This window comes from Gouania willdenowi, chromosome 20 (assembly GCF_900634775.1).
Source record: "Gouania willdenowi chromosome 20, fGouWil2.1, whole genome shotgun sequence".
NCBI lineage: Eukaryota > Metazoa > Chordata > Actinopteri > Blenniiformes > Gobiesocidae > Gouania > Gouania willdenowi.
The window spans coordinates 16,712,495-16,726,807 of NC_041063.1; the positions used below are offsets into that span (position 1 = coordinate 16,712,495).

The following is a 14,313-nucleotide window of genomic DNA, read 5'->3' on the forward strand; positions in this document are numbered from 1 at the left end:
AAAGCAGGTTTAAGCCTCATGTCAACAGAAAAATGAGCAGTCAGCAGTCCCATGAATTATTTTCCACCTTCTAAAGCTGCACAGTTCATGTTTGCAGGCACAGCACATGACAGACATTAACCTAACATACTAGTTTTTTGATTGTTGAAGGTAGCTGAAGTATTTGGTGAAAATCAAGGCCACACAGAATGAAAATATGCAAACTTCACCTTAAAAGGTTCCAAGAACAGTTCCCCTGCTTGGGCCTTCTAGAAATGATTTATTTGCCTATATATATATATTAAATACACCACTCCTGAAGTAAGTATATGTAGGTACGATTTGTATTATATATGAAGTAGAACAAAAATTTAATCAATCAATTTATCTTTTTAACCTGGTGATCTAAACTACTGCCAAGGGTATGTGGAACCATTTAAAGATTTTATTAGTTTAATTTTCGAATTGGTCCACACGGGATGGGACAGTGTCAGCACATTTAGCCAGCCATTACTAATACCCCAGTATTAGTAAATGCACTAGTAGATAATGAAAAGCAATTTTTTTTAGTTTATTTTATTTATTTATTTGTAATTTAAACTGGTACCAAAAAAAAATGGGTCATTTTCTTATTTACTCCACTGTATGTTCGTTCAGACCATTGTTTTCCAATCATTGTGTTGGAAGAAGTTGGTTGTTCGTAAAATAAAATTCCCGACTTCAAAAATGTACATTCTAAAATAAAATATGAATTAAAGGCACGTTTTTAATTTGACCCATAATTTGTAATGAATTTACTTTATTTTATAAAACATTTGAAATTATAGTTTGTTGCTTTTATTTTGTAGTAATCTTATATAGTATTTAAGCCACACATTTTCTATTTGGGGTTTTGTAAATTTCAGGACTTCATTTCCCGTCGTGCTTCAGTATGAACAGTTTCCGTGGTAACGGCACAGGAAGTGGCGCGCAACTGTTGAAAAACAGAGCTAAATGAGCAGGGTGAGTTTTCTCAAATGTTTACGTGTGTAAATTGCTTCAAACACTTTCAGAGGCTTTGTATTGAACACCGTAAGTAAAATATCTGTTTCTCAACCCGTTTGCCTAATGTTTGCTTATTTAAATGGAAGGTTTGTTTGTCTAAACTTCTTTTTTTTTCTTTTTGCTAGCTCAGTGTCATTTTGCTCCGTGAATGAACGTCGAAGGACCAGCCAAGCCAACATCTACTGTCTGTGAAGCCTGTGGACTGACGTGTCTGTGGAGGGATGTCGTCTGTGAGAGTTTTGAAATCACAGCAGCACAATAAAGGGAAAAAGACTGTTCGTCCAAAGAAATCAGCGACTAAAAGAGACTGGGTGGTGAGTGATGGTAGCTGTAGAACCTGATGGACAGAAACTAATGGAGGAGAACTTCCTATGATATTCTTTGTCTTACATTTGGGGTGCAAAGGATTTACCTCAGTGTTTTTCAACCCTGGGATCGGGACCCCATGTTGGGTCGCCTGAAATATCTAGTATTTGAGAAAACAAATACATTAGATTTTGTTTTAAAGATTATTATTCTATTTGAAATTAAAATAACTCAGTCTTAAACAACAGTATTCTATACTTTCACTTTTTAAAATTTAAATACAGTTAATAATAATAATAATAATATGCAGTTTAAAAAATATCTAAACTGGCACAACTTGTGACTAATCCTGGCTACTTTGAATTTGGTCAATGACTTATAGGTTTTGCTTAAAATGGGCATCATCGGGTGAGGTTTACATGAATATTATGATGGATATAAAAATTAGAAATGCTTTGAAGTCTTATACAGGACTATAATATAACTAAATGTACTCTAAATCATCAATCCATCTATTTTCAGACCCGCTTTGTCCTATTTCAGGGTCGCAGGGCACTCAAATGAAATTTATTTTATGCCCTATTTTTAAAAATTTTTCAAAACAGCAGTCATGGCCGGACAGTAATTTAGTAAGTAACAGTTAAAAAAAAATTCTAAGTGAGCGCCTAAGTGACTACTTTTTATGCATTTAAACCTTTTTTAACCAAAATAAATGCAATTGGACAGAATGTTTCAGCATCACAACATTGACCCAATACAGCAATGTGTCAAACTCAAGGTCTGGGGACCGAATCCGGCCCTTTTGAGCATCAAATTCAGCCTGGTTTATGTGGAACTGGAAAAAGTGGTTTATCTGTTTTTGGGGTGATGACACCACTGTTAAGCTTCACCCACTGCTGGTTGAGTTTATTTTATTTTTCAGAGCACAGTCAATGACCTATCTGTGTACAAGCCAACACCTGCTGAGCTGGTAAGAACTCCTTAATAAATACCCTTATAGTCATTCTAAAAGTCTATTGTTCTTTTGCATTAACAAACACATTACAAGCTTTCTATAGCAAATGAAATGTTACTTCCAGTCTACTTGAGCTGCTCTGAACATTTCTCCTGTAGAGTCATCGCCATGAAATGCACAAGTCGCACAACAAGGCTGCAGCTCAGTGGGAGCTGAGAGAGAAAGCCCTGAAACAGCAGCTCAGACACGTTGTTAGTCCGGCTCCATTTGACAAGGCCAGCATCAGCATTATCAGAGAGGTCAGCGTCATTTAGCCGCACTTCTTTTCTGACTCAGTCTTGAAGTATTTGAGTTTGACTCTGTGTGTTTTGACCTATTGAAGGTTTTCTCAGATCAGCTGCTGCTGCAGGATGTTCTGGCTCGGTCAGACAGAGCCATGGCTGTGGTGAAGGACTTGTTTGGAGATGCTCCACGCAGACAAACTGGTACCAAAGTACTTGTTTTGTCTAAAAATAATCCAATGAATGAGATGAGATATCTTTTATTCGTCCCACAAGGGGAAATTTGCAGTTCCAGTTTTATCCCGTCCAAGAAACAAGAAAAGACAATCACATACAGTATAACACATATAACATGGGAGGACAGGAGTGGAGCACCCTGTATTTCGATGAAAAGTGGGAGAACAACAGGAGGAGAGGTGGGGGGAAAGGCAGGTTCTAAACTGAGTTCCCTATTGGGGAGGACAGTGTAAAACTAGGAAAAAACCTCCTCAGCGTACATGCATCAACAAAAAAACAGTCACAACAGCAACTTGAGAACATAGCACGTGGGCAGTGGGGGAAAGGGGGCGGGGTTTGGGGTAGTGTGCGGAAAGGAATGGGTTGCCAGCCGCTGGGGGGCGCTTCATCTGCCTCTCCTATAGCTTGCGGGCGTGGAGTGTGGACGGTGGGCCAACGATGTCGTTGAAATTAAAATGGTTCGATGCGTTCTGTATTTTTCAGAAAAAGATATTTATTTAAACAAATCTCATTTGTTTTGATAAAAAGGATGCTTTTGAATTATTTATTTTTTTACCTGCTGCCTATTTGTTGTTGAGTATCTTATTTTATCGTTGTGTATTTTTCCAGGACACCCGAGTGTGACTATTGCTCCAAACTTTGACTCTGACTCTGATCTGCCGGTCCTGCAGAGACCAGATCCCCCAACTCAGCTGTCTCTTCTTAGCCAATCCCTGATGGACCAAGAGGTTTGTGTACCATTATCAGTTCTCGCGTAACCTACTTAATGTTCACATTTTTTTCATCAACTAAGGCAGTGTTCCCCACTTTGAACAAAGGTGAACTTTAAAGCCCCACCTGCGCCCATTGCCCCCCAAATAATCCTGACAAAATAACACATTTTGAAATGTATTAAACTAACAGGGATCAAGTCATCATATTTCATAATAAATTAAAAACTAAATTAAACTTGTTTCCTGCATAAAAAAACAAATGTAAAAGTGCAGTAGTCAAAAATACAGGGAATAACCAAACATTTTCTGCAATATGTGCCAAAAAGCTCAAGAAATCAAAAAATGAACTACATTTTTAAGTCAGCTATTGATTTTTGTTCTTCTCCACTTCACATGCCGGCGTAAATAATTATTCTTGCACTTCAGTTCCACGTTTCATTTTGTTCCCAGTTGCATATTTAATGCAGTCTAATAGTTTTTTTAATTTCTACTAAATTTTTAGGCTTCTCATTATTACTTTCTTTGTGTGTAGGCACTTTGTTTAGTGTTAATGATCTTTATTATCAATGAAAAAAGGTTTTTAAGAAGAATTGGCATGTACTGTAGTTGCGCCCCACCTGTCATGTCTCTATTCCCCACCAGGGGGCCACCACACACTTTGAAAAGCACTGAACTCAGGGTAGGAAAAAATATCAATTCGCAACATTTTTTTTATTGTGACTATATAAAGAATTGATATCTCTCCCCAGAATCAATTAAAAGGATGAATTAATTGTATTTATTTATTTTTTGGCATGTCTGCATATGTTTACATAGGTTAACACTACATGTAGTGGTTGAAATAACTGTCAGAGCGATTGACTGAATTGCAATAATCATTACAATTTAATCGCAATATACATCAAATAAGCACACAAGTATCATGATGAAATCGAATCGGGATAAAAGCACATCGTCCCAGCCCTAATATCAACTATGCTTTCTGATTTATTTCAGGCTCTGAATGAACTGGAAGGTTCAGATGATGACCATGAAGATTCTCATCCTTCACAGAGTTCAGGCTATCATGTAGTTCGAAGGTACTGAACTCCTTTCAGTATAAAAGACATTAACAATGATGTCAAACCAGAAGCTGCTACCAATAAATCATGATGTTTTATTTTGAAGGTCCAATAATTCTAAAGTGAAGGCACAGTCGTCCCATTCTAACTCTAACCAAAGACTCAGAAACAGTATTAATGTGACCCCATCCACATCAAGAGGAGCACCACATCAAGCAGGTTTATGATGATTACACTGTAATATGAAGTGATTCTGTGAGCACACATACATTGTGTTTCACAATTGTCTACACAGTTTGTCAGCATTGTGTTCCTCCTCCTGTGTTTTAGCTTTTTGTGTGTGTGTGTGTGTTTTAGCTCTTAACGCCACAGGAGCTGTACGTCGGGTTCGATCCAAACTGAATTTGCCAGAAAATGAACGCAATGAAACTCCACCCCCAGTCACTCAAGTGTTGAACCCTGAACTATCTATCAACCAGAAAGGTAGAAATACAAATAAATAGATCATTTTCTAAACAGTCATTGATATTCAGAACTGCTTTGATGTGTTTTCAGGAGCAAAGAATATTCATCACATCAAGAGGAGCCAGAGATTTGCCTCTCAGAGTTCAGAGCTCAATGGCTCCAGTACTGTCACTGGGGACCAGTCCAGTCTAGGTGTGCTACAGGCCATGCTGGGTCAGGTGGAGGCAGACTTAGATGCACTGAGTGCTGACACAGCACCTGCATCATCACAAAGTCCAAACCAGCACAGTAAACATAAACAACAAGGCCTCACCGGGTTCTCCGTAGCTTTGATCTCCACACTGGGTCGCCTGGTTCACCTCGTCAAACAGGTGTGGAGTGAATTAAAAGAACTTTCCATTATTTAAACATCCAAATAGGTTTCATTAAAAATTCATTTGATTAAATTTTTATTTTTAACATGAACACATACAGCAGTGTATTTACCACAATGAGAAAATAATAATAACAATAATAAAGCTGCAAGCAGTGATGAACGGGCCCTCGCAACCACACACATGTTGAGACGTGGTGCACGTTGAGGGGTGTGGCAGAAATTTGGAAGTGTGGAGAAGTAGCAGACCATTTTCAAGGATTATATCAAGAACTTTCATGCAATGGTCTGTGCAAATATAATGCCTATGTTTTCCTTTTACCAATAGGTGGCGCTATGACAATCAGTGACTGTTGAGTTTTTAACGTGTTTAGGCCCTCAAAAATGCAATTATTTCCTCTATAATAAAAACAAGGTGCCCTAATAATAATAATAATAATTAAAAAATCAAACAAAGCAAAGAGAGAATAAATGGTTACAAAGTCCTGCACTTGAAGCCTCAACATCAAACATTAGCAACTGCTGGCCCGGGGGCCACATACGGCCCTCAGGTCTAATTTTGTGCGTTCTCCAGGAGTTAATGCACAAAATGACTTTTAAAAAACCACACAAAATTACAGAAAAACCAAATAACAAAGAAATACAAAATGACAACAAAAATACACAAAAAGAGTCCAAAAACATACAAGATAACAAAAATAACAGAAAAAAACATGTAAAACAATATCAAAAATACACAAAATTACTCCAAAAACACAGACACTAGAGCCTGCGGGAAGCGCAAAGGAGGAGGACTCGCACTGTATGTAAACAAACGGTGGTGTAATCCTGGGCATGTGAGCGTTAAAATCTCCCACTGTTGCAGGGACATTGAACTTTTGGCTGTAAGTTTACGTCCCTACTACGTGCCGCGGGAGTTCAGCCACGCCATTGTTGTCACTGTTTACATTCCTCCGCGTGCCGACGCGGAGGCGGCGTGTGACGTCATCCATAGCGCTGTAGCTAAACTACAAACACAGCATCCTGAGGCTTTAATGCTTATCTCTGGGGACTTCAACCATGCTACACTGGACAAAACACTGACTGCTTTCCACCAGTATGTGGACTGTAACACCAGGGGAAATAGGACTCTAGATCTAATGTATGCAAACGTTAAGGATGCATACAGTGCCATCCCCCTGCCTGCACTGGGGAAAGCAGACCACAATCTCGTCCTGATCAAACCTCACTACACACCAAAAGTGAGGAGGTCACAAATAACCACACGCTCATTCAGGAAGTGGTCTCCTGAAGCTGAGCAGGCTCTGAAAGACTGCTTTGAGACCACTGACTGGGATGTATTGCAGGAGTCTCACAATGACAACATGGAGGAGATGGTTGACTGCACTACGGACTATATAAACTTCTGTATGGATGTTGTTGTTCCAGTAAGATCTGTGCGCTGCTTCGCTAACAACAAGCCCTGGATAACCAGTGACATCAAAGGCCTCCTGAACCAGAAGAAGGAGGCCTTCAGAGATGGTGACACACAGGAGCTCAAGCGGATACAGAAGGAACTAAGAGTCCAGCTCAGAGAGGGGAAGGAGCAATACAGAAGGAAAATAGAACAGAGGATGCAGAACAACAGCATGAGGGAGGTATGGGAGGGGATGAAGACCATCACTGGCTGCAGCTCAAAGAAAGGAGCCCCCATTGAGGCTGATGTGGAAAGGGCAAACCAGTTAAACCAGTTTTTTAATAGGTTTGATCTCCCTGCACCTACGAGCACAGCAACCCCCACCCACCTAACCCCACAAGCCATCTCCAGCACAGAAGAGGACACCTCCCCCCCCCCCGCTCACATCACCCACCATCACAGCAGCTCAGGTATGTGGAGAGCTGAGGAGGCTACGCCCTGGCAAAGCTACAGGTCCAGATGGAGTCTCCCCCAGACTACTGAAGACCTGTGCGCAGGAACTGGGACACCCCCTGCAGCGTATCTTCAACCTGAGCCTGGGACAGGGGAGGGTGCCCCAGCTGTGGAAGACATCCTGCATCATTCCAGTCCCCAAGAAACCACATCCTGGGGAGCCGAACGACTTCAGGCCGGTCGCCCTGACGTCCCACGTGATGAAGACCATGGAACGGCTGCTGCTCCATCACCTGAGGCCACAGACCCACCACGCTCTCGACCCTCTGCAGTTTGCTTACAGGGAGAAGGTTGGAGTAGAGGATGCCATCATCTTCTTGCTTCACCGTTCTCTTTCTCACCTGGACAGAGGCAGTGGTGCTGTGAGGATTACATTTTTGGACTTCTCCAGCGCCTTTAACACCATCCAGCCTCTGCTCCTCAGGCACAAACTGTCAGAGATGGGAGTAGGATCAGACCTGGTGGCATGGATTACAGACTATCTGACTGGCAGACCTCAGTACGTCCGACTGGGGGACTGCAGGTCCGACACTGTTACCAGCAACACTGGAGCACCGCAGGGAACTGTGCTCTCTCCGGTCCTGTTCACCCTGTACACGTCCGACTTCCAGTACAACTCGGAGCTCTGCCACGTGCAGAAGTTCGCGGACGACACAGCCATCGTTGGCTGTATCAAGAGTGGACAGGAGGAGGAATACAGGGAACTGATCCAGGATTTCGTCACGTGGTGCGACTCTAACCACCTGCTCCTCAACGCCACCAAGACCAAGGAGATGGTGGTGGACTTTAGGAGAACCAGGCCGCACCTTGAGCCTGTCAACATCAAAGGCGACTGTGTGGAGGTGGTTCACACTTACAAATACCTGGGAGTGCAGCTGGATGACAAACTGGACTGGACTGCCAACACAGAGGCCCTGTGCAGGAAAGGACAGAGCCGTCTGTACTTCCTCAGAAGGCTGGCGTCCTTCAACATCTGCAAGAAGCTGCTACAGATCTTCTACCAGTCTGTAGTAGCGAGCGCCCTCATGTATGCAGTGGTGTGTTGGGGGGGCAGCCTCAAGAAGAAGGACGCTGGACGCCTGGACAAACTGGTGAGGAAGGCAAGTTCTGTTGTTGGCACAGAGCTGGACAGCCTTACATCTGTGGCAGAGAAACGGACTCTGAACAGGCTACTGTCCATCATAGACAATCCACACCATCCACTGCACAGCGCCATCTCCAGGCAGAGGAGCAGCTTCAGTGACAGACTGCTGTCATTGTCCTGCTCCACTGACAGACTGAGGAAATCGTTCCTCCCCCACGCCATGCGGCTCTTTAACAACTCTGGGGGGGGGCGATAAAATCAACCATAGAACACTGGACTTAATGCTAATCACACCATGCACACTCTGTCACACACGCACTTTATCACACACACACATCTACTGTATCTTGCACACTGTCATCTGCACAACTGCACTTCAACTGGACTGGCACACACTATACTGTATTTCGATATTATACCATTATATTTTACCTTAGTACTTTCTTTGCACTGTTTTAAATTTTTTTCTTAATTTTTAAATTTTTAAATTTCTACATTGTACTTTCCCTGCATGCCCCTGTGTTCCCATACCTGTAAGCTGCTGGAACTGTGAATTTCTCTTGGAGATGAATAAAGTATCTATCTATCTATCTATCTATCTATCTATCTATCTATAAGATTATTACAAAAATAATCTTGTATCGATGTCCACATTGATCATTATTCTAAATTCTTCTTATATTATACTCCTGTTTTCACTATAAAAGTAAACATAATACATTGATATATATCTATATAATTCATGAAATCCACTATACATTCAAGTATATTCACACCTATTTATAATTTTTTCCCTCTAACGCTAAACACTAAACTTGCTTTAAATTCAGACATTTATTTTACATCTTTGGAATAATCTATTGGTTACTTTTCATTTTTTGTAATAAAATTAAAATGACTCATGTTTTGTCAGAAAGAAGATGTTGCACAAAAAGAGGTGGAGGAGAGGAAGAAGCTGGAAGCAGCAGTGACGGAGCAGCGAGGGCTGATCGACGCTCTCACGGCTGAGACGATGGAGCTCAGAGACGAGGCCGCTGTGCTGAGGGTGAGACTGACTGTAATTCATATCATATCATATCAGTATTTGATGCCTTTCCTGTTTGCTGCCCCTCAGGCTGGGTTCCAGCAGCACACAGCGGAGCTGGAGGAGAAGCTGGATGCTGTGGTGCTGGTGATGGGAGCACTTGGATTACTGGGTGATCGTAATGACACACCCCAAGGCTCTGAGGTCAGCGCTGCAGGTGTGTACTGACTGTGTGTTGGTCTGTCATGTGAATGGATATTAAACCAGTTTACAAAAGTGTGATTTGTCTCTTTTGTTTTATTCCCAGTTTCTCCCCCTATGCATGTGGCTGCACCAGTCTCTGAGGCAACGCGTGTTAATGGTTCCCCTGCTGTTCTGTTCTCATCTCCTCCACTAACGAACAATGCCCAACAGAATTCTGGTGACGTCTCATACAGTGTCTGTTAACTGTATCCACTTTGACTTTTTATACTTATCTATTTTGTTGGTTTTGGAATTGTATTTCTATGAAAACACAAAATAAACTAAATATCAATGTTAAAATCAGCTTTATGAAATCAGAATCAGAATTATTTTTTTTTTAAATTAATCCCAGAGTAATTAAAAAAGGAAAGAGTGGAATATGAAAGAATATGCAATAATACACACACACATAAAACAAGAGCAAGACTACACAAAGATGTAATGATATGATGCAATGATGACCATGACACTGTCAAATGCTTATGAATAAGTTAAAAAAAAATCACGAAATAAATATGAATTTATATACACATGTGAACAGATTAGATTTTATTTTTTAGGTCTGTGGCAGGCCAGCTGCCAGTAACTGAGTGGTAATGCAGAGGTAGTAAAAGTGTCAGTTTGTGTTGTGTAGAACGCCTAACTAGTAGAAGTTTAAGTTTGTGATATTTTGATGTTATGAATTGACAGCTAAACAGAAGTAGTTGATAATCCCCCACACACCATTCTAATATGTAAGATAGATGTTACGTTTGATGATTATTATGCTATGAGTTCATATACACCCCATAGGCATATATACACATACATCTTTGTTATAAATGTTGTCTCCTTTCCTCCACAGGGAAGCATCCTGTGCTCCTGCACCTGCAGCCTCCTGGAAACTCTCACAGCTCAGTCTTTAGCCTCAGCAGCGTTCCACTCACTGGACCCTCCTCCACCTCTCCATCGTTGTCTTCACACCTTTCTCTAGATGCAACGCTGGCAGCAGAGATCGCACAGCTGAACACACAGAACGAGCTGATCAGGGCTCAGCTGAACCAGGCCAACGGCACGGGGTCAGGGATTGGAGCTCCACCCAGCAGGAGCTCAGATAAAGCTGAGAGAGCCTCAGCTCTGACTCAGAGTGCTGGGGAGAGGAGAACGTCGAGTAGGCGTGTCCAAAACTGCAAGTCTCCTGTAGAGGGCGCCAACGCACAGTCCCAACAGGTGAGAATCAATGATGAATGATGGAAGGCTGCATCTGAATAGTCCCTCCTATCTCCTTTCCTATCCACTTTTCCTCAACCCCTACTAATGTTTAAAAAGTGGCCATGATGAGGAGCGTTCCAATTCTCTAAAAGCTAAGGAAAGGAGATTCAATCCTTCCTTTATCAACTTCTTTAGCCTTAACACTGATGCATCCTTTACCTAAGGAGACCAGATAATGCTGACCCACAATTCCTTGCGGCGACAACATTTAAAGGGACACGCACACCTGAACGCTTAAGGAAACTCACGATAACCGACAAGGGACGAAGATCATGTAAGTTGCCAATGCAATAATATGCCTTGAACAACTTTAAATAATCTAAAACCCATATGTAAGATATACTGTATTATCAGATTATAACTGACATAAAATAGACACTTGTTCGTTCAAGAAAAAGGGATCAGAGACATTTTTATCACATGTTTTATTCAACATAATTCATAATTCTGAGTGGAAGGTGAGTGTGTGCAACCATTCTCAATGTAACGTTTTTTTAGTTTCACTATTGTTCCTCGTAGCCTGGTAGCCTCTTTTCCTTTGATTTACATTCAAGCCTTGTGATATTTGAGATAATATCAGTGTTAGAGGCACAGGGGAATGTGTTTTAAATGTGCTTTTAGTCGTCCATTTTCAAAACTTTTTAGTTTTTCACCACGGCAGACGTCACTAACCTTCGCCGCCATCGGATTATTACGTCACCTAGTGGAAGTGTGTCTGAGGCTGCGTCCGAATAGTCCCTCCTATCTCCTTTCTTATCCACTGTTCCTTAACCCCGTGATGTCATCCACGGGGTTAAGGAAAGGTGTTAGGAGAGGAGTTGGGAAAAGGCGATCACGTCTGTTTTGACAATTAGATGCATTTCCTCTAGGTGACAAGAACGTTGAATGGTTGTTCACAAATATGAATTATGTTGAATAAAACATAATGTGGCTAAAATGTCTGATTTCTTATGCTTGAACCACAGAGTGTCTGTTTTATGTCAGTTATAATCTGATATGTCTTACATATAATAAGATATGGATTTTAGATTATTTAAAATTGTTCAAGACATATTATTGCATTGAACTTGCATGATCTCCGTTACTTGTCAGCGCTCGGGTGTGGGTCCCTTTAAATGTTGTTGCCGCCGCAAGGAATTGTGGGTCAGCATTATCTCATCTCCTTTGGTAAAGGATGGATCAGTGTTTCCTAAGCTAAAGGAGGTAAAAAGAGCTTATTTTCCTGAGCTTAAAGAGAACTCAGACGCTCTTTATCATGGCCACCACTTAAACACTTCCGGGGTTGAAGATTCAGTGGGTAGGAAAGGAGATAGAGGGGACTATTCGGACGCAGCCTAATTGTCAAAACAACGTGATGGCCTTTTCCTATCTCCTTTAGGAAGTCTCTTAACACCTTTCTTTAACCGTGTGCCGTCATCCATGGGGTTAAGGAAAAGTGGATAGGAAAGGAGATAGGAGGGAATATTCGGACGCAGTCATTGATTTGTGTACTCGCCTTATAGATGTGTCTCTTCTCCTTCAGACGTCGCCAAACACCCTGAGTGTCCACAGTGTGGAACAGCGCCTCCTAGAGTTGAACAGGCAGAGTGCAGCAGCCAGGAGTCGCCTCATGGAGCTCATCGAGCACCAGAAACAAAAAGTGTCTCCCTCAGCCTCCCCCAGCCGTCCATCAGAGTTCAGCCCTAACACAGCAGGTATGCTGGATAATAAATGCACACCTGATTCTGACTAAAATAGAAATCATAGACTTTGTTGTTGTCTTTTTAGATCAGCCTGAACCAGGGCGATGGCCACACAGCGAGAGACGGTCAGTTTTACACAACACACAACATCCTTGCTTTTTTATAGATTTTTTATGTGTCAGAATTTACATTTACACACTTCTCTAATAGGTCACGAGGTTCTGATGCGTCTTCTCGTGGTTCTGGAAGAGAAACGGAGGAAACCAACTCACAGGTAAATCCTGTTAAATGTGTTTTGTTTTTTTACAACCAGCAGCAAATACTCATTTATGTGTTTAAAACAGGTGGACGGACGGAGGCAGCGTGAAGGATGGTTTGCTTTGTCGGCTCACGTGAGATGACAGGAAGGAAAAATAATAAATAACACCTAAAGACATCGAAAGCTGCTTTTTTATTTTTAAAGTTTTTTTTATCTGAAATAAAATTTTAAATTGAAGTCAATGAGGTTTGGCTTTTTTTCTTTTGTCTTCTGTACACATGATGTTATTACCTGTAGGTACATCTTAATAGTCAAAATCAATCTTAATGTCATGATCATTTAGTGATGATACAGCTTGTGTTAATTTGATTATACTGTTTTATTTCCAACAAATTACAAACGCAATAATACAAGAAACAATATTACAATAAACAAAAGATTCGATGCAGATGGCTTCCCTCCAGAAAAAAGAAAAAACAAAACAATAATTACATATATTAGTGCATACACTTACTTTTTGTGTTCGAAAGGGAGTGGGTGGAAGTATATACTTATTAGTCCCACCCCTTTTTCTACGTTACAGCGTCCTGTTTTCTAAGTCGGTGTTAATAAATTAATTTTGTCACCTGTTTATATGATTATGATTATAATACACACAAATGAGGTAACACACTTTCAAAATTGTCATACTACGTAAAGATTTTTTCTTTTAAATTGCTTGATATTTATCATTATTTTCCATTGGCAAACTTCCAGAATCCTATTCCACCTACTGTCTTTTTTTTTTTTTTTTGCTGAAGAAAAGTTAGGATTCTATGTTCAGTAGCTTATCTCAGATGTCCTTGGAGAAAGCAGCACTTAAAAACTTCTAGATAAAGGTCGACATAAATCAGATTTGTTTGTTAAGCACTCCCACAGATGCATGGGCCAAAGATTCTCTGCACAAAGCATTCCCTGCTTTCCTGTACTGTCTCCATGTGAGTGAAGCTCACACTTACAGACATTGTTGACACTGACCACTACATACCTGAAACGCCTCAAAGGGGCAGCATTAAAGTATTAGAAATCTAAAGTTTTTAACTTGACTCACTTCCTCCTTTGGTTTTTCCGCTGTTGGTTTTAAGGTTTCAAAAGTGACGACTGAGAAGGATTGAGAACACTTGGGATTTTAGGTCAATGTGGACGACAGCAGGGAACCCTAATGCAGTATATTTTTCAGATAATAACACGGCTAAGGTATCAATGCGCCAGCGATAGCAGCCGTGAATGTGGGGTCATAGGTCACGGTGGAGACAAGGGGGGTCTTTTTGTGCCCGGATGGTCAGGGTGAAGGAGGATTAACCCCTTTCCAGTGTCCCTTAGAGCCCCTCCTCTCCCACTGGGCCTGGAGAAAGTTCTAATGTGAATTTATACCGACTTTTTATACACACACGCAAACACACATTCA

The 14,313-nt window shown here is 41.2% G+C and overlaps 1 protein-coding gene across 3 annotated transcripts; it reads left to right on the top strand.

Moving 5' to 3' along the window:
- Positions 1 to 802: 802 nt before the first annotated feature.
- spice1 (spindle and centriole associated protein 1) lies at positions 803 to 13,108 on the top strand. 3 transcript variants are annotated; one of them, XM_028434300.1, is made up of 18 exons: positions 804 to 981; positions 1,149 to 1,337; positions 2,252 to 2,299; positions 2,443 to 2,583; positions 2,667 to 2,769; positions 3,412 to 3,530; positions 4,512 to 4,594; positions 4,683 to 4,795; positions 4,934 to 5,059; positions 5,132 to 5,412; positions 9,321 to 9,452; positions 9,522 to 9,648; positions 9,739 to 9,852; positions 10,519 to 10,883; positions 12,448 to 12,619; positions 12,693 to 12,732; positions 12,818 to 12,881; positions 12,952 to 13,108. In XM_028434300.1, the coding sequence occupies exons 2-18, from the start codon at positions 1,245 to 1,247 to the stop codon at positions 13,006 to 13,008; spliced, it is 2,178 nt and encodes a 725-aa protein (XP_028290101.1). In that variant the 5' UTR covers positions 804 to 981; positions 1,149 to 1,244; the 3' UTR covers positions 13,009 to 13,108. The 3 variants fall into 3 exon arrangements, with proteins under 3 accessions (XP_028290100.1, XP_028290099.1, XP_028290101.1); XM_028434299.1 differs by having other exon boundaries at positions 803 to 1,050; positions 9,321 to 9,648; XM_028434298.1 differs by having other exon boundaries at positions 803 to 981; positions 9,321 to 9,648.
- The last annotated feature ends 1,205 nt before the right edge of the window (positions 13,109 to 14,313 follow it).

What these genes read in the sequence shown, in the direction of transcription:
- spice1 (XM_028434299.1), top strand. Translation starts at nt 1,245, where the DNA reads ATGTCGTCTGTGAGAGTTTTGAAATCACAGCAGCACAATAAAGGGAAA. An exon ending in CGACTAAAAGAGACTGGGTG is followed by an intron (nt 1,338 to 2,251) that starts GTGAGTGATGGT and finishes TTTATTTTTCAG; the next exon opens with AGCACAGTCAATGACCTATC. An exon ending in AGCCAACACCTGCTGAGCTG is followed by an intron (nt 2,300 to 2,442) that starts GTAAGAACTCCT and finishes TTTCTCCTGTAG; the next exon opens with AGTCATCGCCATGAAATGCA.